General features: G+C 38.2%; 2 protein-coding genes across 5 annotated transcripts; one reads left to right on the top strand and one right to left on the bottom strand.

The window, feature by feature from the left end:
• Positions 1-751: 751 nt before the first annotated feature.
• On the top strand, positions 752-6,314 carry LOC104102146 (UDP-arabinose 4-epimerase 1). Of its 4 annotated transcripts, none has more exons than XM_009609780.4 (12): positions 758-907; positions 1,118-1,228; positions 1,828-2,001; positions 2,305-2,429; positions 2,915-3,028; positions 3,146-3,253; positions 3,338-3,429; positions 3,977-4,118; positions 4,226-4,320; positions 5,132-5,261; positions 5,588-5,732; positions 5,813-6,314. In XM_009609780.4, exons 3-12 carry the CDS (start codon positions 1,941-1,943, stop codon positions 6,052-6,054), a joined length of 1,254 nt encoding a protein of 417 aa, XP_009608075.1. In that variant the 5' UTR covers positions 758-907; positions 1,118-1,228; positions 1,828-1,940; the 3' UTR covers positions 6,055-6,314. The 4 variants fall into 4 exon arrangements, with proteins under 4 accessions (XP_009608077.1, XP_009608075.1, XP_009608076.1 ...); XM_009609781.4 differs by having other exon boundaries at positions 792-907; positions 1,190-1,228; XM_009609782.4 differs by lacking the exon at positions 1,118-1,228 and having other exon boundaries at positions 752-907.
• A 191-nt stretch (positions 6,315-6,505) lies between these two features.
• Positions 6,506-17,220, bottom strand: LOC104102145 (pentatricopeptide repeat-containing protein At1g30610, chloroplastic). Its single transcript, XM_009609779.4, has 9 exons — positions 16,438-17,220; positions 16,064-16,255; positions 15,395-15,476; positions 15,077-15,268; positions 14,207-14,320; positions 9,208-9,298; positions 8,971-9,128; positions 7,510-7,941; positions 6,506-7,067 (listed from the first exon to the last, which is right to left on the bottom strand). The coding sequence occupies exons 1-9, from the start codon at positions 17,055-17,057 to the stop codon at positions 6,696-6,698; spliced, it is 2,253 nt and encodes a 750-aa protein (XP_009608074.1). The 5' UTR covers positions 17,058-17,220; the 3' UTR covers positions 6,506-6,695.
• Between the last annotated feature and the right edge of the window lie 6,160 nt (positions 17,221-23,380).

The following is a 23,380-nucleotide window of genomic DNA, read 5'->3' as shown; positions in this document are numbered from 1 at the left end:
GTGGATGGTGGACGATGTTGGGATGGGGTGGGAAGGTATGGTTTGGGGTGGGTGAAGGTTGGTGGGGATGTGGAATAGGGCGTAGAAAGTTGAAAAAGAGTTTTAAAAAATATTTTTTCTTATTTTGATCGGGAAAATATTTTTTAATAAAATAAGTTCATGAGAAAAATATTTCCAAAACCTTTAAGCCAACCAAACATGGAAAAATTGGAAAACATTTTCCGAAAAATGTTTTCCTTCGTAATAAACACAACCTAAGTTATAATATTTTTATTTTCATATTTATGAGTACCTTACTTAAGAATATTACAGACCGAATACACCGAAATCGAAACGAGAAATTGAATGATACTGAATTTAATTAGGTATGATATTGATATATTATTTTATAAAATCGAATACAGTAAATATCAAACTAAAATAACTAAACACTGTATCTCGGCCGACAAACACCGCGGCTAACAAGTGCGAATAAATTCAATAATTCGAAAATTTGACACTAGTAGAAAAGTCAATAGGAGAAGGAAAAACAAGGTTTTAACTTTGAGTTGTACTAGTGAGTTGTTAAATTCACATAGCATCATAAAATAAAATAATAAATACTACTCCTATAAACAACAAAACGAAATACAGCCGCGTCTCTCTTTTGCTTTCTTCCGTCCGCCCACGAGGAACTAACCAATAACTGGACCCCACTTCTCCGCTTTTCCCCTTTCACTTCATATACCTATTTCAATTTTGATTTTTGGGAAATCAAAATAAATTCTGGAAATTCAAAATGAATTAAATAAATGGAGCAGCTAAGAGGAAAGCTGGAATAAATAAACAAATAAATAACGCGCAAGAAACCAAAGACGGTGTTCATCAGCACCACCAATACTGGAGAGTGGAGACCTTCTTCCTCTTCGTACGTTTCTCTGTCACCTTTTTTCTTATTTTCCCCAAACATGATCGTGGATTCTACTCAATTCCTCTTCTTCTTTTGACTCTTCTTCTTCCTATATAAATTTCTTTAAGAGATTGTTTTCTTTACTTTTTTGTTGTGTGAAGAATTAAGAATGCTTTCTATTTATATTTGTTAAAAACCTTCTTTTTGGTTGGCTCTTTCTTTTCACAGATCTCTTGATCATTCAAACCTTCTACTATATACTCTCTGATATATACCCTATTTTGGAAATTTAAACTGAAGGTTTTTTCAGCTAGCAGAAGTTTCCAGTTTAACTGAAAGGTTAGAGACATTCTCGACATTCTTGCGTCCGCTTTTTAATTTATGTTTTTTTCTTTCTCCAGGTATATGATTTTTCTTCTAAATTGAAAAAAGATTGTATCTTTTGGAGTTTTTTCTTTTCTAAGTCTGAATGAAAAGGTTTTCCCTTTGGAGATTGTTATTTTTATGGGTATTCTGGGGTGTGTTTGTTTTATGTGGGGCTAAACAGATCTTGAAAAATTCATTACTTAATTCAGGTTTTGAATTCAAGTGAAATGCTTTTTTGTTGAGCTTTCAAGTCTGATCCTTTGGCAATTTTGAAATTAGTTATTTTGCTATCTATTTTTCCCTCTTTCTGCAAGTAGGTAATATTTCCAAAGGGAAGAATTTTTTTTTTTTTTGTGTGTGTGTGTGTGGGGGGGGGGGGGGGGGTTAGTTGCAAACTTCACAGCTGAGTATGTGATAATTATGTCCATCTTTAAAAAGAGGGCCCATTTATTTATTGTACTATGTTTTATTTAAGTTTTTATAGCTAGTTTTTGGTCTAACTTTCAGTGATCCAAGTTTTAGTTTTTACTGATGATAATCAAAGAGTAAAATTTTAATGTTTGTTGCTGCAGACTGTTAAGCAATTCTACATAGAAGGAGGGGTCTTACTTGATCACCACTTTCAAGTAATTGGATTATCTATTTAGATTGTTTGCCTATTTGGCATTGAAGAGCTGCTTCTCCAATGCTAGGCTTGGGCAGGACAAGAACTCAGACAAGGTCTAATAGACCTATGTCTCTAGGAGGTGAGCCAAGTTCTTTGAGTTGTTTATTTCATTTGCTTGTTATTTACATTTTGTTTCTTGGCCAGTTTTTTATGGCACTGGGGTACAAGTAAATACTTACGATTGAACAAGTTCTGTTTGGTTAAGTCTTAGAAGTATTATCTTGGTAGTTGATGCCAATGTACAACAGTTCAATTTTGATCCTTGTATATGTTTTTGCTGGTGGTGTGACAATGTGGTCAGCTGTCTTTTCGTTTCTTTCAGTATTGTGAGTAATACTTGTTTTTTAGGGTCTAAAACATCAATTTTCTTTGTTAATTGTAGGCCTGGATTATGCAGATCCAAAGAAGAAGAGCAATTTCGTGGGTAAAATTCTTATGGCTGCTGTGCTAACAGCACTATGCATTCTTATGCTCAAGCAGTCCCCATCTTTTAATACCCCAAGCGTGGTAATTCCCTGATCCTTCTCTTTATTTGTTAATTGTTTTCTCGGATTTGTGGCAATGCTTGGACTAGAATGACAGTTTGGTATTTGGAGTTTTCTATAGAAACCTGTGTCATTGTTGTCATGGATTCTTTTGTACATTTTCTTTGACATGAGATGATTGTATAGTGCATTTGTCTATTCCTATAATTTCTGAGTTCTAATTTTTGTAAGATAGCAAGAATATTTAACCGACATCTTCCAACAGAAACCTCCAGAAGCATGTGCCTGCTTAAGTTATTTTCGTTTCCTCTGTTTAAAATTTGTTATATTGTTGATTCTTGAAATGGAAGTGTTTCTCAAATCTTGAACTTAATTCGAACAGATATAATTATGTGTCTAGTGTTATTGTGTAGTTTCATATGCTGTAATCTTTATTTCTAAGCTTGAACTTAATTCTAAGCTTTGCACTCATTGTGTTTTGTTTTTCTTGTTGCTGCTTTCTCCTAGTTCTCTCGCCATCAACCAGGTGTTATTCATGTCTTAGTCACCGGAGGTGCTGGCTATATTGGTTCCCATGCAGCATTACGACTTCTCAAAGACTCTTACCGTGTGACGATAGTGGTAATTTTCCCTTCTGAAGTTGTGAATAGCCCTTTGACAATCATTCTCCAATGACTCTTTTCTCTACTTAATACGTGTATGGAACTTCATAAGAAAAATGATTTACCAATTTGACAGGACAACCTCTCACGAGGAAACATAGGAGCTGTAAGGATTCTACAAGAATTATTTCCTGAACCAGGGAGGCTTCAGTTTATATATGCTGACTTGGGGGATGCAAAAGCGGTACAGTGAAGCTGTTCTGAAACTACCCTTTCTTTATTTTATTGTTATTTGGCATTCACTTATTCCTATAACCGAAATGAGCAGGTGCACCAGATATTCTCCCAGAATGCTTTTGATGCTGTGATGCATTTTGCAGCTGTAGCATATGTTGGAGAGAGCACCCTTGATCCTCTAAAGTAAGTATAGTTGATTCTTTTATAAACCTTTCCACTATAACATGTAAACGAAGAGTTTCACTTGTTTCATGTCGGGTAGGAAGAGAAAACTAAATCTTTTACAGGGTAACCCAAAGCATCAAGTATGTAATGATATTGCATCTCTGTGTCAAAGCTGGTTGTGCGTCCAGTATATCACTGGTGTAGCATTATGTTTTCCTGCCTTGATTAGTCTTTTACTCTGAATACAAGCAAATTAAGGCTAACATTACTACTTTGAAATGTATGTGAATTCACATGAGTTCTGTTAGCGCCTTTGTAAGTTTAGTAGCACTGTCATCGGAAAACGGGAAAAGTGCCATTTGTTTAAGGAACTGAATTTCAATCATTTTTCTCCAACTTGTTTGGATTAAAAATATCAAACTGAAGGATCTAATGTGTCTCTTTGATGAATAAATTTAGTGTAATTTCCATGTTGTTATACTGTATAAAGTTGATTATGCCTCTGGTAATTGTTTCTTTGCCTTTCAAACTCATATTTTCATGAGCTGCTGCATGTGCTAATCAGGTACTATCATAACATTACTTCAAATACCCTCACTGTCTTAGAAGCTATGGCAGCTCATGGAGTCCCCACATTGATTTACTCTAGTACATGTGCGACATATGGAGAGCCTGAAAAGATGCCCATTACCGAAGAAACTCCACAGGTGAGTGTTTTAAACTGTGTACATGCTTCGAGTACACTAGAACCGTGTGAATGCCTATCTGTTACGTCATTGGTAAGCAATAGCTGAGTCTTTTTGTCAAATTGCAGCTCCCTATTAATCCATATGGAAAAGCGAAGAAAATGGCGGAGGATATTATTTTGGATTTCCATAAGAACTCAAACATGGCTGTCATGATTTTGAGGTAGGTGTTTGATCTGTCTTGCCAATATATCTCTGTTTTCAGTGTATGGGAAGTAACAATTCTTATATGATGTGCTTTTTTGTACTTATTATACATTTCTATGTTCGTCTTTTGTTGTCTTTTGAAAACTTTTTCTTTTTTTTTTTCTCTATATTGGTTGACAAGAGTGGGTTGCTCTAGTGGTGAGCACCCTCCACTTCCAACCAAAAGGTTGTGAGTTCGAGTCACCCCAAGCGCAAGGTGGGGAGTTCTTGGAGGGAGGAAGCCGAGGGTCTATCGGAAACAGCCTCTACCCCAGGGTAGGGGTAAGGTCTGCGTACACACTGCCCTCCCCAGACCCCACTAGTGGGATTATACTGGGTGGTTGTTGTTGGTTGGGGAAAGTGACTCTGGGTCAGATGAGGTGGAAGGGAAGGGCTGGGTTTGAATACGATCTCGCGTGTTTAGGAGTTAAGTAGGAGCTCCACTTGTGAGCTCCCACTAACTCACGCTTGTTAGTTTGTGCAAATTTGTCTTGATTTTTTTTCCTTTTCATGTTTTTAATGCTTTCTTCATGTCCATTTATCTTCTATCTGCCAGGCAAACTGGCATTCACTAATTTTCTTGTTATCAAATTTGTTAACTAACTAATAGTAAGTACATCTTCAGCTGTTCTTTACTGCTCGTCTAATTTTTAGAGCAAGCCAACCACTAAACGAGCACCCCCTTGAGCGATGGTTGAAAGGCCGAGTTATAACTATTGGTTGACTTATTATGTTTATCTCAATTGGCATGGGTCGGAATAATGCTAAATTGTTTTCTGAAAATTCAGGTACTTCAATGTGATTGGTTCTGATCCAGAGGGAAGACTAGGAGAAGCTCCCCGGCCTGAACTTCGTGAACATGGGCGAATATCTGGTGCTTGTTTTGATGCAGCTCGTGGAATCACACCTGGTCTTAAGGTCAGCCAATAATTGCTATCTCTGTACTTGTGTGTTTGTTATTTATCATCTATGTACTTGTGATTGTTGAATTTTCAGAAATTTCTTTATGTATTAAGCATCTTCAATGTCTACCAGAAAATGTATCTGGTTCTGATGAGTGAAATTCATATGAAAAAAGTTCACTTGGTAATGTTACTCTTCAATAACAAACGAAGGAAAAACATTCGTCTGTTCTATCCACATTTCTTTTAATATGGGATAGGAGGAACTGAAATGTGTGTCATGATAACATGAAGAGTTATGATCTGCCTTTGTCTCTGAGCTGAGTTGTTTTGTTCATGCAGGTTAGAGGAACAGACTATAAGACAACAGACGGTACATGCATTAGGGATTATATCGATGTCACTGATCTAGTTGATGCTCATGTGAAAGCTCTTGAAAAGGCAAGGCCTGGGAAAGTAGGAATCTACAACGTTGGAACTGGAAGAGGTAAAGTACTCTTTATCATCTGTTTCAATTTCTCACTCGGGGTATAGTTTTTCATTCCATCCTTCTGTCGCCGACAACAGGAAGATCAGTGAAGGAATTTGTGGGGGCTTGCAAGGCGGCCACTGGGGTTCCTATCAAAGTTGACTTCCTTCCCCGTCGACCTGGTGACTACGCGGAAGTATTTAGTGATCCAACTAAGATAAGGCTTGAACTGAACTGGACAGCCAAACACACCGATCTTCAAGAGAGTTTGCAAGTCGCGTGGAGATGGCAGAAGTCACACCTTAATGGTTATGGTTCATCTCTGGCCAAGTCTTCGTAATGCGTTGGCAACTTATCGTTGTGGAAGGCTGACATGAATCCCATCACATAGCTTAACTTATCGTCGATTCATTAGTACTGCTAGAGTAGGTTTTTGGAAGCTAAAGGGGGATTCTACATTTATTCATTCATCTAGAGTGAATATATAGCAGAGGTTTGTGTATTAGCCAGCCTATTCATCCCATTTATTATTATGTGTACTTAGTAAAACAGATATTTAGATCAATAATAGTTCCGAGCCAGGTATAGTTTCGTCCCTCATCTGTGCCCAGTTGAATTTGTTGTGTGTTTAATTCTTTTGTTTGTGTAGATAGCTAACTACATAGTACATAATATGGTTGCTCCTCTTTCGGAGAAATGGAAGCTACTTCAATGGTTCTCAACCCATTAAGTGATAGATTAGGTAAATTTGAAATTCTGCATATGGACAGAGTCCGGTCCTACAATCCAACTTGAAATCAATTAAGTTCTGATTGAGCTATCCAATAGATTTCAGCTATGCTGATTAAAGAACAGTTGGTTACCGACTCGACCCAACTCAAATAGAGCATTTGCTAAACTGGCTAGGTCTACGAGTTTGTATATCAAGAACAGATTATACAGCATAAGATGATTTTTCTTTATATGTTTCGGGGTAAGAAATTAACAAACTAAAGCTGTTTCGCTATGAACTCTGTCAAGTTTTGCTGATCGAGTTCTTAAAAACTCTTTACAAGAAGCCATCAGATTGTTAAGTATTCTGCTGTCCTTTGTGGCAACGACAGGGCTCACCTCTTGTAGCAATCTGAAAAGAGTACCATCTGATAATCGATCAGAATTTTCCAAGAAAAATTTCATCCAAAACCTGGCAGAAAATGCCTGTGATTCAGAGGAAGGATAATCAGCAAGACAAGCCAGGGCAGTGGAAAAATTGCCTCTCCCCAGCTGCACACGGAACATTTCTTTGACTAGTGGCACTGGTGGAACCCGATCAGCCTGAGCCAAGTCCTTCCAAGTTGCTTCTAATAATTCCACCTGAAAAGGTCAGTGTAGAATAGTCATAATTCTTAACCTTGTCCAGAGATCGATATGAACAAACCAAGGGTATATGCAGCCGCAAAAAACAAAAACAAAATAAATTTAAACAGAAATGAGCATACTCTAAAATGGAACTAACATTGTTATAGTTCAGACAGTTATAAAAACAGAAAGTATTATAGATGTAAGATTCTACCATCATCACATTAAAACAAGTCCAAATTGATATCCATTAAGCAAATATTTTCTCTAATAAAATGGTCATATTTCCAAATTTAAATAAAAAAAAAAAACAGAAAACTGTTCAAGAATTTGACCGTCCACAAGATAATCGGCTAAATTAAAATTTCACGTGGGAATTTCCTAGGAATGATAGAGGTATTAAACATGAAAGACGAGGATACAGAGGAGAACTGAATACAGGGTCAAGAAAGTGTACCTTTCCAGCACTGCAGGAGTCAAGTACTATCTGAATGTGACGTTTTGGATTGAAATGGTATCCATATTTCAGCATACGGGAGTAGGTAAACCCGAGATCATCCCACTTTTTCTCAGCAGCGTATGCATCCAACATTAAGTTGAATGTGTAGACATCTGGTAAAACCTTATCCTTACTGTCCAATTTACTGCTAATATGGTTACCATTATCCAATAACTTGAAAAATAACTGCCTTGCTTCTTCAAACATCCCATTATCCAGATAAGCTTTTAGCATTATATTGTAAGTTACCAAATTTGGGGAGCAAAACTGGTTCATTTGGTTAAAGATGTATACTCCACTCTGAACGTCACCAGAGTCCAGACAAGCTTGAAGTAGACCAGTATAAGTCACCACTAGAGGCTTGGAAGCAACTTTGCATATTTTTTCCATCTGTTGCCGAGTAGAAGATGCCCAAATAAAATGGAAAGAAATGTTAGTATTCAACACAAGGTTTTTCTGGAGATAAGCAAGACAAGTCATCTATGTACCAATGATTTATCTGTTTGAGAGTACGTCCAAGTAAGACAAGTCATGTATGCACCAATTAAGTTATCTGTTTGAGAGTACACCTTCCTTATAATCAAACAAAAGCCCTACACTGCCTAGTTCCGGTCTTTCAACAAATTTTCTCCATAGATCAGTCACAGCTGTAGGCTGTAAATGATAGTTTCCCTGGTTAGATTCCATGTTGTTAGGTTTCTTGATTTGTTAGATTTCGAATATTGTAGCGCTTTCTCCCAGTCTACACTCCAAGGTCATTGGTTGTGATAAGGATACATTCCTATCTACCAGAAAAAAGGTAAATAAGAAATCCACCTTCTGGACACTAACTTGATTCATCGGAATTCGACTTTAATGCTTGATAAGTCATAGGATCTCCCATCACACTGATAAAGCTCTTGATGAACAGCAGACCATTGACCTCTTCAACACACTACTATTGAAGTAGTCAGATTTCAGAGATACTTGAGAAAATCACAGAGAATCAGTTGTTATGGTTTAGAATATATGAGGATTGAGCAAATATTGAGGTTCTTTGCAGTCCAAAGATAGCTTATGATTATTGCAGTCCAATGGGTATCTTTGCAGTCCAAAGATAGCTTATGATTATTTGTTTGCAATTGATATAAACAATAATATTAGTAAATTGGCATTCACATACTAATGTATGCTACCCTTTACAATCAATGGCATTTACCTTCTAAGTTAATATAGTCAGAAAACAGAATCAATTACCACAACAATCCTTCTGATAATTTAAGTTCGGAAACATCAACTTGAATAAAGCATGATTAATTGATTACTTCCTTCTATTGGATGTCAAACAGAATATATGAATACTCAAGATAATTTATAGGATCCTGAAACAGAACAGCAGAACAAAATAAGATGAATGGAAGCTAAATACAAGAAACGTACTTGCATCAGAGCCTCTTCACACCTCCCCGCACTACAAAGGCAACGAGCAAGGTCATAATACAAACTGGCAGTGCCCACGATTCCTCGTCTTTCCATATCTTCTACAGCCAATATGGCCTCGTCTGTTTTTCCTTCCTTCCAAAGAGTACTCACAAGAACTACATGCATCAAAGACAACTTAATTCAGCAAAAAGAATCTTTTGCAGCATGTCAGGTAAGCGCACATTTCTATGTTACCTTTATAGGTTAAAGCATTGGGAATACATGACTTCTGCATTTTCTTGAAAAAGTCATGCACCAAATTGTATTTGCCACATTCGAACATAACCTGAAAGAACACTTCAGTTTAGCTACTGGTAAAATAAAACAAACTTCAATAACTAACATGTTCCAGGGAAGCACTAAATCCCATTTAGAGGGGCCTTCCTTACCCCCAATCCAGCCCAGAAGTATTTAAAAAGAAAAAAGAGAGAAAAATATCATTTGCCAACAATATAAGGAATGAGCAAAGGGCCCCCAGCTAGACGGTGTGAGAATGCACGGGAGAAAATCAGAAAAATATTATTAATTAGTTAAAGTGTTGTACAACCCTATTTATATACAGTGATTACATAATAATAGGTATCTACTTCCCGATGCGGGACACTATACATGACTAACTACTTAACACTCCCCCTCAAGCTGGTGCATATAAATCATCTAAGTTGCTCGGACACGGGTGCGGATCTAGAGGTCGGATCCTTCGAGATGTAAATTTTAAGATTCGGGGATACGAATCCTAGTACCAATACGGGTGCAGGGATCCGGCTAAAAATAATTCAAAAAAATAAAAATATCTCTAAATTATGAGAAATTTTGTGGAATACTTATGTATAGCTTGTAAAGTGTGGTTTTCTTTTTTATTCTCAAGTTATAGATAAGTAAAGGATTGATTTCCTAGATAAGGAATGCTATTTTCTTCAAATTTACCCTAGTTTTGGTTTTGATTTCGGGAATTAAATTGTATATTGTCTCGAACTTTTTCGTCCGTCGTGGTCAAAGTACCCAAAATTGTTTGACCAGATCTGGTACGGATCCCATACCCACACCCACACCCATACTAGTGTCGTGTCGACACGGGTGCGGCACCTAAACTGCCATGTCGGAGTAACTTAGTAAATCATATGTACCGAGCTTGTTACAGATGTAACTAATACGAGAACCAGTAAGAGACTTAGTGAAAATATCTGCTAGCTGATCATTCGACTTTACAAACTTTGTAACAATATCTCCCGAGAGTATCTTTTCTCTGACAAAGTGACAGTCGATCTCAATGTGTTTAGTCCTCTCATGGAACACCGGATTTGACGCAATATGAAGAGCAGCTTGATTATCACACACTAGTTCCATCTTGCTGATTTCTCCGAACTTCAACTCCTTGAGCAACTGCTTGACCCAAACTAGCTCACATGTTGCCATAGCCATGGCCCGATATTCGGCTTCGGCGCTAGATCGAGCAACTACATTCTGTTTCTTACTCTTCCAAGAGACCAAATTACCTCCTACTAGAGTACAATATCCAGACGTAGAACGTCTATCACAAGGTGATCCTGCCCAATCAACATCTGTGTACCCAACAATCTGCTCGTGGCCTCGAATAGTAACCCTTTGCCTTGAGTTGACTTTATATACCGAAAAATGCGAACAACTGCATCCCAGTGACTATCACAGGGAGAATCCATAAACTGACTTACAACACTCACCGGAAAAGAAATGTCAGGTATAGTCACTGTGAAGTAATTCAATTTGCCAACCAACCTCCTATATCTCGTAGGATCTCTAAGAGGCTCCCCCTGTCCAGGCAGAAGCTTAGCATTCGGATCCATAGGAGTGTCAACAGGTCTGCAGCCCATCATTCCAGTCTCCTCAAGAATGTCTAAGGCATACTTCTACTGTAAAATAACAATACCTGAGCTAGACTGAGCGATCTCAATACCTAGAAAATACTTCAATCTGCCCAGATCCTTAGTCTGGAAGTGCTGAAAGAGATGTTGCTTCAGATTAGTAATACCATCCTGATCATTGCCAGTAATAACAATATCATCAACATAAACCACCAGATAAATACACAGATTAGGAGCAGAATGCCGATAAAACACAGAGTGATCAGCTTCACTACGAGTCATGTCGAATTCCTGAATAACTGTGCTGAACTTACCAAACCAGGCTCGAGGGGATTGTTTCAAACCATATAGTGACCTGCGCAATCGGCATACAAGACCACTAGACTCCCCCTGAGAAACAAAACCAGGTGGTTGCTCCATATAAACTTCTTCCTCAAGATCACCGTGGAGAAAAGCATTCTTAATGTCGAACTGATAAAGAGACTAATGACGTACAACAGTCATGGACAAAAAGAGACGAACATATGCTACTTTAGCCACGGGAGAGAAAGTGTCACTATAATCAAGCCCAAAAATCTGAGTGTATCCTTTTGCAACAAGACGAGTCTTAAGCCGATCAACCTGGCCATCCGGGCCGACTTTGACCGCATAAACCCAACGACAACCAACAGTAGACTTACCTGAAGGAAGAGGAACATGCTCCCAAGTGCCACTCACATGTAAAGCAGACACCTCCTCAATCATAGCTTGTCGCCATCCTGGATGAGATAGTGCCTCACCTGTAGACTTAGGGATAGAAACAATGGACAAAGATGATATAAAAGCATAATGAGGTGATGACAGACGATGATAACTTAAACCGACATAATGGGGATTAGGATTAAGTGTGGATCGTACACCTTTGCGGAGTGCAATTGGTTGACTAAGAGGAGACAAGTCCGCAGTAGGTGCAGAATCTGATGCAGGACGTGAATCACCTGGGCCTAATGCTGGACGTGGACGACGATGATAAGTCAAGAATGGTGGAGCTGCAGAAGGTTGAACGGAACTAGGTGATGGAACTGGAGCTATAGGTGGTGGAGCTAGAGTTGTAGAGGAAGATGAATGGGAGATAGTGACTGAATCTCCAAAAGATGAAACTGGTAGTACCTAAGAAATATCTAAGTGATTACCTGGACCTGTGAAGTATGATTGGGTTTCAAAGAAGGTAAGGAAATAAAGACAAGTTATTGACAAGTTATTGAAGAAAGACAAGATGTGAGTCCATGTGATTTTGCAAGGATAAGGAAATAAAGTCCATCTGATTCACGCCCAGTACCAACGATCCGCCCCGTACTGCGTTTCTGTATAAAAACAAGGTCATCAAGAAATAGAACAGCGCATTTAAGTGATTTGGCTAAGTGACTAACGGCTATGAGATTAAAAGGACTATTGGGAGCATAAAGAACTGAATCTAAAGGTAAGGAAGGAAGTGGGCTTACTGGACCTATTGTAGTTGCCATGGTTTGAGACCCATTGACCATTGTGACTGTTGGAAGAGATTGAGAATACGAAATACTAGTAAAAAGAGATTTATTACCAGAAATATGATCAGATGCACCTGAATCAATGACCCAAGAATCGGAGGATGAAGATTGGGAGACACAAGTCACGCTATTACACGTTTGAACAACGGAATTTGTCCCTGAAGATGTCTGTTTACATGCTTTGTACTGAAGGAACTCAATATAATCCGGTAGAGAAACCATCCAACCATTCATACTATTGGATCCCATTTCGCTACAATTTATTTCTCAAAATCTTGACTAAAAGTAGTAGGGTTAACTTAAAATAGTGGAAATCAGTAACTCCGGCGGGAAAACTGAAGAAATAGCTGCGAAAACACTGTTCACAGCAGAAAAACAGAACACTATTTTACACCGGAAACATTGTTCACGCCGGGAAACACTGTAGCTCGCCGGAAAAGTCCAAAGTTGTCGGGGATAGCACTGGTCGACTCGGAATTGCTGTGCGAATAAGCTTTCCTGAAGGAAGTTCGTCGGAAAATGGCTGTAAGGGTCTCACGCGCCCGACGCGTGCACATATCTCGCCGGAAAATTTGGACTCTGCCCGGCGCGTGAGGGCGCGTGGCTATGAGTTTTACGGTGGGATTTTCTGGGGTTTGGTCGCGGGACTACGACGAACCTTGTGGTGGCGTTGGTTTGTTCACAACACTGATAAATAGTGACTTTGACGCAAACAGTCACTTCGGTCATTGAAAAATTGCACGGCGACTGAGTTCTTTCTTCCCGGATGTCGCTGGAATGATGCACATCGATCTTTTCTTACCGAAGCTCTGATACCATGTGAGAATGCACGAGAGAAAAATCTTATTAATTAATTAAAGTGTTGTACAACCCTACTTATATACCGTGATTAAATAATAATAGGTATCTACTTCCCGATGTGGGACACTATACATGACTAACTACTTAACAGATGGCTATGCTATAGGGTTCTCTCCTCTCTTTTTTTCTCCTCTGTTGGGATATGCAATATGCTACAGGTTATTCTCTCTTTTCTAATTTCCAATCATAATATTGACAAAAAGTTAAAGCACAAAAGGTGTATATCATGAAAAAATCATCATCAGAAGAAGTCGGATACATTGTTGACCACAGTTTTTCTAAATACAGTCAATATTAAATTGATTCGTTGTAATCTTTTCCAAAAGTCAAGTTGTAGTTGGAAATTTCATGTGTAAAGGCCTTTGAACATACTTCACAAAAGCTTGATCCTCTAATTTCCTTAAAAAATGGATATCCAAGAACCTTCGAGCTGAAGGATCGCCTTTTGGAGCTTAAGGGACTTGGCTATTAATATCATTATGGCACATAGGTGTAACATGACTCTGGTTCCTTGAGTTAAGAGAGAACCCAGGGCAAAGGGAAAAAATAGATAATGAATCTTCTGATTTTATGGATATATATCACCTCGAAGCTCTCCGCTACTCCAAACACATCTTGTCATCTTGTACTTTCTTTTTTCTTTAGTCCTTGATGAGGTCAGGAATCACATTAAAAGAAGAAAAATGTAGAAGTGTAGTTTCCCATCTCAATGCCAGCACACACCACAATTAATGCTAGATATCAATGGTTACACAAAACATGAGGATTCGTGTGAGTATTTCCCAATAAATGTCAGGAAACCTCCTCCCATAGGAACAAAGCTGATTGAAAGCTAATTAGGTGGAAGTGACTCCTTGTGAAGAGAGAAAATAGGAAAAGAGCGAAGGCTGAATAGGCTTCTCAACTATGTCACTCCCACACTAAACACCTATGGAAAAGGGGAAAAGAAAAGAAAAGGATAATTACCTCCATGACTAATCCATATGTTGTTACTGAAGGCTGCTGGTCCCGGAGCTTTAACTGTTGTAGCACCCAAAAGGCACCCTCCCAGCTTTTACGGCGACCACAGGCATTTAGCACCTACAAGCAAAGAGAAAAAAACTTCTCACAAAGGTGGCATCTTAACCAAATTGAAATCTGCTGACTAGGAAGGGCTTTAATTGAACAAAATTGAAATATACTGACTTTCAGCGGAATTTAATTGCAGCATGTTTATGCATCGAACAAAATTTACACAAGTAATTCAACCAAAACTATACAGATCATTAGGAAGGGCTCAGCATAGCTTTGGGGTGTAACTTCATGATTGTTCCCTCTCCTTTCAGTTAATAATTGAATTCAGCAGCCAAGTCCTTATAATATGTATTTATTTACCTGAGGAGTTTATAACTCAGAAACGAACTTCGTCAAGGAGATATATTTTACCAAAACAAGTTCAGCATACAGCGCACAATAGCACTGGGTTAAAATGATTGCTTCAAATTTTGACGCCTGGCTTATATAGAAAAAGTAAATATGCATAATTTACTGAATAAAAGGGGAAAATGACTGATGCATTAGCCATTTAGATATCGATCATCAGTAATATTTCCCAGATAAAACAACAAATTCCAATGCCATACTGAGCTTCTTTTTTCTCATTTGGTTTCTAATTCTGCTTGGTTTTTCTTGTGTCTGTCTCAAATATCTTTTTCTTAATTGGGAAGACACTAAATTCTCAGTCTTTACTGAGCAGCAGACGTTCCCAGCATGATGGTGAAACAACATGGCTCTGAGCCACAAGTGCATTTAACCAAGAATAGTCCCCCATATTTGGCCCACCCTTTTATTACTTACAGCGTTATAGATGACAACATCCGGCTCAAGTCGTGGATCAAACTTCTCAATAATATTAGTCTTGAATTTCTTTTTGGGTGGTGATTGCATGGTATCGATGACGTCAAAAAGTTCCTTCATATGTCCTGCTTGTCCAAGAGTGACAGCAATACAATGGTAAGCCACAAGGTCTGGATACGATGATATGTGTTCCTGGGGGGGAAAAGTTGAGGTTGGATGTATTAGTTACATATCACACAACCTTTTGCTCTCAATAGGACACAGGACTACTGATTAAAGGAGAGACGAAGTGATGAAAACAAAGTTTACATGTCTTACCTGCATTGCACGAAACAAGTTTAGTGCTTCCACTGGCCTCCTCGCCTTCCCCAATGCATCCAGTGCAGCCGTGTAAATATATCTTGCAATAGAATTTAATCAAAGGGTCCATCACCATCAATTTCCCATTAAGGACTTTGACCCTAGACCTACCAGAAGATGGATAGGAAGGATGTGCCACCAAAAATATAAATCATAACTTCGATCAATTTCAGAAGGTTCAAAGAGGAATTTAATAGATCTAGTCCATGGTAGGTTCCCAGGATAAGTTTTGAGAGTTTTATGTACAGTGCTTTCAAAGATACATTTAAAGGAAGTAGCAAATCCATGGGAAAAAGTGAAACACCGGTGCTTCCCATCTATAATTAGTCAGCGTTTGTTTTTGTTGTGGTATATGTTTGATTTATTTTCTATATCTGCAAACCACAGCAAAAACAAACACACCGACAAATTATAGATAGGAAGCACCAGCATTTCACTTTTTCACATATATGAAAGTGATTATGAGAACATCACAATACATAGCTAACTGTAAAGTAAGCATCAGTGCCACATCTAAATCAATCAACTATACCTCAATCCCAAATTCAAGAATATACAAACATATTTCAGGAATCACTAAGACATTGCACTATCGAGAAGTGGGAGAAATGATCATAGAAAAGATACCTTAACTTGTGTGACTTGAAGCGTTCACGTGAACAAAGCCACTCAATGACTTGCAGCACCCGTCTCCAATTTCCCAATCTACCCAATATTTGGATAATCCTCAAGATAGAGTGATCAGAGAATCTAATCTGAGCACTTCGCATCATTTTAGAGAACATCCACTCAGGCATGTCAATGTCTGCACCATTTAGACTGTAAGAGTAAAATATTTTACTACAAGTCAGAAAAATAGGAATTTTCTGATAAACTACCAACTGTTTAGCAATATTAGCGTATCTTTAATAACTGAATTAGTCATTCATACTTCCTTCTTTTTTTCAGTGATAAGCATTAGCCCTTTATTTTTCTACAGTGCAAAACAAGGAATAACTCACCACTTTGCAAGCCTTTGGATTCTCTGTTCCATGTCTGCCTTAGTAACTCTTGGCTTATCATAAGCATCATCATCCATCGACTTAAAAGCAGCTCTGTCCATCTCATCAACATGCTTTGCTTTACTTATGCTCTCTCTTTTCTCAATCACCACCTTTCTAAATTCCAATTTCCCACCACTACCCTTTTCTTCCACAGCTCCAACTCCTTCACGTTTCTCCACAACATCAGAACTTTCTACACATTTCTTCACCACAGACTTCCCAAATTTACCCTTTTCTTCTTCGCCTTTCTTTCTTCTAATAACACTATCACTCTTTTTCTTTTCCTTTAAAGACTCCATGGCTTTCAAATACTCATCAAATGAAGGCTTGAATTCAAGCTCTTCTTTATCAACTATCCCATTACCTAAGCTACAAGAAAGTATGCCAACACCCAGAATTCTCTTCTGCTTCTTCACCCTTTTGTTACCTAGAGAAATTTCCGAAAAGGGTGTATCAGAAAGAGAAAATCTTGATGAAAAACAAGGGCAACGGAGGTAATTTGAACCAAAAACTCCATTGAAATCAGTACAAGAAGAAGAAGCTCCAAATAGAGCTTCTGTCAAGATAATTGCCACCATCTCAACTCAACTACGCATCAACGGCTGCACCTTTCTCTCGTTTTCCTCTTTCTAGTTTGGTCCTTGGGATGCTTGCGGAAAAAAGATTGGATTTTCCCGGCCAGAACGGTCTCACTTGCGGTATCGGGTCCGAATACATGTAGATCAACAGGCGGGGCGGAATTAGAACATAGAGTGAGAAAATGATAAAATTTGTCCCTTGTGTTTTGGGATTAGTTTGAAATAGTCCCTCAAGTATACTTATGAGCAATTTGGTCTGTTAAGTTTGTCAAAATAGAGCACTTTTAATCTCCTTAAGTATTTAATAAACTCTAGCTCTTAAATTTATGGCAAATTGTGTGGAAAAAATTGTTTAATCGTCAACTTCAGTAAAATATCATTAAAACCTTGTCAACTGCATCAACAATAATTGTATTTAGCACTAGGAATAGATAAAAAAATAACTCAGCAAACACTACATCTTAGAAAAATTATATCAAGCATAAAAAATATACCAAATTTTTATAAAAACTACAAAGATTGGACCAGTTAGTTTTTTCTCTCACAAATACTGTAAAATTTAACAACTATAATTTTTTAACTATTTGAAGAAAACTAAAAGTGCTTGCTTTTGACAAACTTAGAAGATTAAGAATGCCAAAAGTATACTTAAGGGACTATTTTAGACCCACCCCAAAAATAAGAAACTATTTTTGTCATTTTCTCAACAAAGAGTTTTGGCTCTTAAGTATAGTTGATTTAAGACATTTATAACTATGACCTTTTTGATTTAATTATTATAGCTAGTACTACTTAATCCAAAAGGTATTGTGAATATGAAACTTGATGCATATAATATGTAATGTGTAATTTTTTATTTCTCTTAACAAAACTTTTGGATAAAGTATGCTAAAATTCCATATTATGACTCAATTTTAAATACATCTACTATAGAAATAAAGAAAAAATACGAAAAATATAGTGAATAGGGATTTGTTAGTGACAGAAGGAGGAGGACAACTCTCATTGGACGGAGAAAATGGATTTAGTTTTTGAAATTGGGGTCTTTCCAATTTTATTAAGTATCGAATTAAGTGCTCAATCTTCTGATGATTGGTTTTCAATTTTTTTTTTTTTTTTTTTTTGCAAGCTTGTGTTTAAAGTTTTCAGTAGTGGAATACAAGAATATAATCATCTTATTTGGAACTATTATTTGCTTTCACCATTTCACTTCCCTATTTAATTTTTTAAAAAAACTTATGCTCGTTAGGTTTGATTCTTCTGACGCGATGGTAATTCACAATACAATAAAAGATAGAGGGAAAGAGAGAGAAGAGGCAATAGAAGCTCTTCTGTTCACTGCAATTAAAAAAAAATAAGATAAGAGGAACACAGTTGACTAATTTTGTAAAGTATATAGGTAAATTTACGAAAAGGTTTTTGTGCCGCACCATTTTGGCCACAATGGCCCAAATGGGGTTAGTAAGGTAAACTCACACGAAAACTAAGGTTTCTCTGCGAATTCTTTGTCAAAACTACCCTTCCCGTCTAGGGTTCTTCTTTATTTAAATGAGATATAAAATCTCTCTCATCCATTCAATACTTCGTTTTCTCAATACATGGATAATATCAAAACATGCACACCCCCCTTTTCCATAAACATTTAACAACGGATATTTTTCATCTTTTTTGCAATATACGCGCATACTTTCATCCATATACATACGTCTGTTTATGTGTATTTCATATATTTTATCCCTTTTCAAAACCCTAATATTTAAATAAACCCAGAGATACTTATAAATAAGAATATTGACGGCCGCACAGAAGATTACATTTTTTTTCCATATCTTATTCTTCTACGTTCTTGTAAGTGTAATTGAATAGATTAGGGAATCTACGATGGTTCAGTCGAAAAAGAATAGTGCTTCAAAAATGTATGTTGTATTTTCTGGTAAAAGGCTAAGAATATACTATTCATGGAGTGAATGTTCTCCTATGGTTATCGGGGTTAAGTGTAGCATCTTCGAGTCTTTCAAATCTTATGATGTGGCGATATATGCATTTAACGAATTTGAAAAATCAATTGAAAGATAAAAAAAAAAATTCTCAGATCGATGATGTTTTGTAACGACCCGACCAGTCATTTTGAGCTCTAGCGCGTCGTTCAGCGTTTTGAGGCCTTGAGTGGTTTCTTTTCAGGTATTATGACTTGTACTGTGGTCGGAATTGAATTTCGGGACGTTCGGGATTGATTTGGAAAGAAATTCTAATTTCGAAAGCTTTAAGTTGAAAAAATTGACTAAGGTTTGATTTGTAAGCAAACATCCTCAGAATCGGGATTTGAAGGTTCCAACAGGTTCGTATGATGATTTTGGTCTTAGGAGCGTATCCGGATGTTGATTTGGAGGTCTGTAGGTTATTTCGGTGTCTATTGGCGAAATTTAGAAATTTGGATATTTTTTGGGAAGTTTGACCGGACTTTTTGATATCGGGGTCAGATTCTGATTCTGGAAGTGGGAGTAGGTCCGTAATGTCAATTATGACTTGTGTGCAAAATTTGAGGTCAATCAGACTTGATTTGATAGATTTCAGCGTCGAATATTGAAGGTTGAAGTTATAAAGTTTATTAAGCTTGAATTGAGGTGCGATTCGTGGTTTTAGCGTTGTTTGATGTGATTTAAAGGCTCGACTAAGTTCATATGATATTTTAGGACTGATTGGTATATTTGGTCGAGGTCCTGATGACCTCGGGTGGATTCCGGATGGTTAATGGAATGATTTTGGCCTTATGAAAAGGCTGGTGGCAGCATATCTGGTATAACCGCACCTGCGAGGTTTTGGCCGCAGGTGCAGAGCCACAGAAGCGGCACTATGGCCGCAGAAACGACCTTTGGACTAGATGGGATGGCCTCATATGCGAGTGTATTTCCACATCTGTGAGCCCGTAGATGCGAGGGGAGCTCCGCAGAAGTGAAAAACGAGAGGGGCAATTGGGTCGCAGAAGTGGAGGGGTATCCGCACATGCGAGAGCGCAGAAGCGCGTGGTTGACCGCAGAAGCGGTCGCGCATAAACGAAATGTTGTCCGCAGAAGCAGATTTCGCCTGGCTTGGAGGGAACCGCACCTGCAATGGATTTTCCGCAGGTGTTGTTGGTGTCCGCAGGTGCGGAAAAATCGCTGGGCAGTAAGGTTTTATAAAAATGGGACTTGGCCCATTTTTCTTCCATTCTTAACTTGGTTGGGGCGATTTTGGAGAGTTTCATGGGAGATTTTCATCAAGCAACACAAGATAAGTAATTTCCACCTATTACAAGTTAAATACATGGTTTGTATAAGGATTTAAATACGGAAATTAGTAGAAATTATGGGGTTTTGGTAGAAAAACCTAGAATTTGGCAGTTTTAGAATTTGACCACGAAATTGGACATAAAATTTGGAATATGTTATATATTTTAGTTCGTGGTGTTATGGGTAAAGTCTATCTTCAAAAAATTTCGAAATCCGGGCACGTGGGCCCGAGGGTTGATTTTATGAACTTTTCGAGCGAAGTTGAAAATTATTTAAATTGATTAATTATGGGTATTAGAGTATCGTTTCATTGGTTTACACATTGTTTGAATAGTTTTGGATCGACGGACTTTGGATTGAGGTGTTGGAGAGGCCTTGGAGCCGGTTTTGGAACTTCGGAGCGAGGTAAGTCTCCTCTCTAACCTTGTAAGGAGAAAACTACCCCTAGGTGATCTTTATTGTTATGTGTAACTAGTTATGGGTGCTATGTACGCACGAGGTGACGAGAGTTCGTACGTAGCTATATCATGTTTATGTCCGGGTAGACCTAGGATCTTATCTTGTAATATTTGAATTATTTGAGCTCATAATGCTGACATTAATTAATCGAAGTTATAAATGAAATTGATTTAGAAATAATTATATGTATATTAGGCCAAGCCTTAACACTTTGAGTTGTGGGCAAGTTATTTGAGAAAAAGGTAAAGATAATATCCATTTTGTACCCACGTACAGTGTTGTAAACACGTGTCTCGTAATTCGGTAACTTCCTTCATTTTCTTGTGGAGCAGGCTAAACGCCTCGACAATATATAGTGCATTTATGGTTCGTGCCGCTCGACTCTCGGCAGTGTACACATTATTCTGGATCGGACTGAATGTCCCTCGGCAGAATCGTGTGTTATATCGCTTGTAGCCCAAATATTCACGAGTTAACCTCTCTACTGATGCCCAACATTTTATATGGTACACCGGGTTTATTTGATTATGAAACTTGACAACTTTCGGAGATATTAAGATTGAATACAAGATTGAGAAATTCATACTTTAAAGAAAATAATTGGAAACTTTTGAGATTTACAGATTTACTTCATTATTGATGTGCACTTCATACCTATTATGGATTATTATACTATTTTCTTAGACCTCTAGTAAGTGTCGATGTCGACCCCTCGTCACTACTTCTCCAGGATTAGGCTAGATACTTGCTGGGTACGCGTTGATTTACGTACTTATGCTGCACTTCTGTACTAAATGTGCAGTATCTGACAGGTTCATGGATGATCACCTTGGCGCGTAGACGTACCAGTTGAGGAGACCTTATGTGAGCTGCATTCCAGGCTACGCATCGCAGTGCACCGAGTCTCCATTGTACTATTTATTTTATTCTGTCTTATTACATTTGGGACATATGTTGTATTATCATTATATTCCTTAGAAAATGCTCATGCACTTGTGACACCAGATTTTGGGGGGGTTTTCTACGAGTTGTTCGTTGTTGTAATTGTGTAAATGTTATCATTTACTTTGCAAATTCTATTTTATACTGTTCAACTAAGGAAAGTTATAATTTCAAAATACTAAAATGAGTAAATAAGTCGGTAAATCACTGTTGGCTTACCTGGCAGCGGTGTTAGGTGCCATCACAGCCTTTAGTGGATTTTGGGTCGTGACAGCTTGGTATTAGAGCGTTAGGTTCACTTAGGTCTCACGAGTCATGAGCAAATCTAGTAGAGTCTTGCGGATCGATATAGAGACGTCTGTACTTATCTTCGAGAGGCTATAAGGCTATTAGGAGCACTTCCCTTCTTGATTTCCTCAACGTGCGGTTTGATTCCATTAAGGCTTGTGCTTTTATTTTCTTCCTACTCAATCTTATGCGGCGCGAAACACTTGTTATCAATTGGGCGTCGAAGAGTTGTAGTGGTACTATAGACGTGGTGCCGGATGTTTCTCCCTGCGTGTTCGGGCAGGCTATTATCTTATATGGTTTAGAGACCATGCACGGATTGCTACGATGTCTACACGTTATTATCATACAATGTTGGTGTAATGTTAAGGTGCTCGTTTATGTGTTGAGGCAGTGGATGGCTTGAAGAGAGGATCTCTCAGTGCATGATTAAGGGGTTCAACATTTAATTCCAGCGGAAGAAAGGTAATCGGACCATAGACGTCCATGTTGGGTTGATAAAGTAACGAGACTTTATATTGTAGAGCGTGGTGGAATTTCATTATGATGCTGTGCCGCCGTCCTTGTTTGAACGCATTATGGTTCGCCGGTGTTACGGTCTTCTTGGATTTTGCCTTCGGGACAGGTGTTGTAAAATGGGTCCTGAGGGGCGGTTGCTAGAGATAGCGGTGTGCAGCGGTTTAGAATTGAATTGGTATTTCTAATGTTGATGGCTCGGGAAAGATGATCTTCCAGGAGGTTTAGAGTTGGTGGCATTTCATTAGCTCCGGTGCTACAGATAGGGAGTTGGTATAAGGCAGCAGTTGGGCAGCAAAATATGAGGGAGGACATGGCAGGAAGTGTCTCGCGGTGATTGAAGTACTAGCAGGTCAAGTATGAGAAGTAGAGATTGAGAAGTTGCTTAAAGAAGATGGTTTAACCGAAGTAAGAGTGGCAGATTAGCATATGGATTCTGTGGTAGGATGGCCACGTGCCTTAAGGAAGTGTGGCACGATTTGGGAATCGTGATGGAAGGTGATTTGGCCTATGGATTTTACTTGGAGTGATGGTTACTGTACGAAGAAAGATTGAATATGGCATAAAAGAGTTTGTTTGAAATGAAGGGGGGTGTGAAGATCTGATTATCGTTTTACGTGCACTATGACTTGAGTTCGGAAGGTATGGTTGAACTTTCAGTTGATGTCAATAGGGAAGGAGCAGACTTATATAACTGGTGGGAAAGCATGGGCTCTGGAGAATTTACAGATTATGTGGTAGTTGTACCCAGTGCAACATCGTTGGAAGATGTCGGTAAGGAATTCCACAGGGGGTTATCTCCTGTGAGCAGGTTAGCGGTTGTGTGGTGGTGATGAAGCTTCTGCGAAG

Source organism: Nicotiana tomentosiformis, chromosome 2, assembly GCF_000390325.3.
Source record: "Nicotiana tomentosiformis chromosome 2, ASM39032v3, whole genome shotgun sequence".
Taxonomy (NCBI): domain Eukaryota; kingdom Viridiplantae; phylum Streptophyta; class Magnoliopsida; order Solanales; family Solanaceae; genus Nicotiana; species Nicotiana tomentosiformis.
The sequence above is the reverse complement of the archived record's forward strand: the minus strand, read 5'-3'. Positions and strand labels throughout refer to the sequence as shown.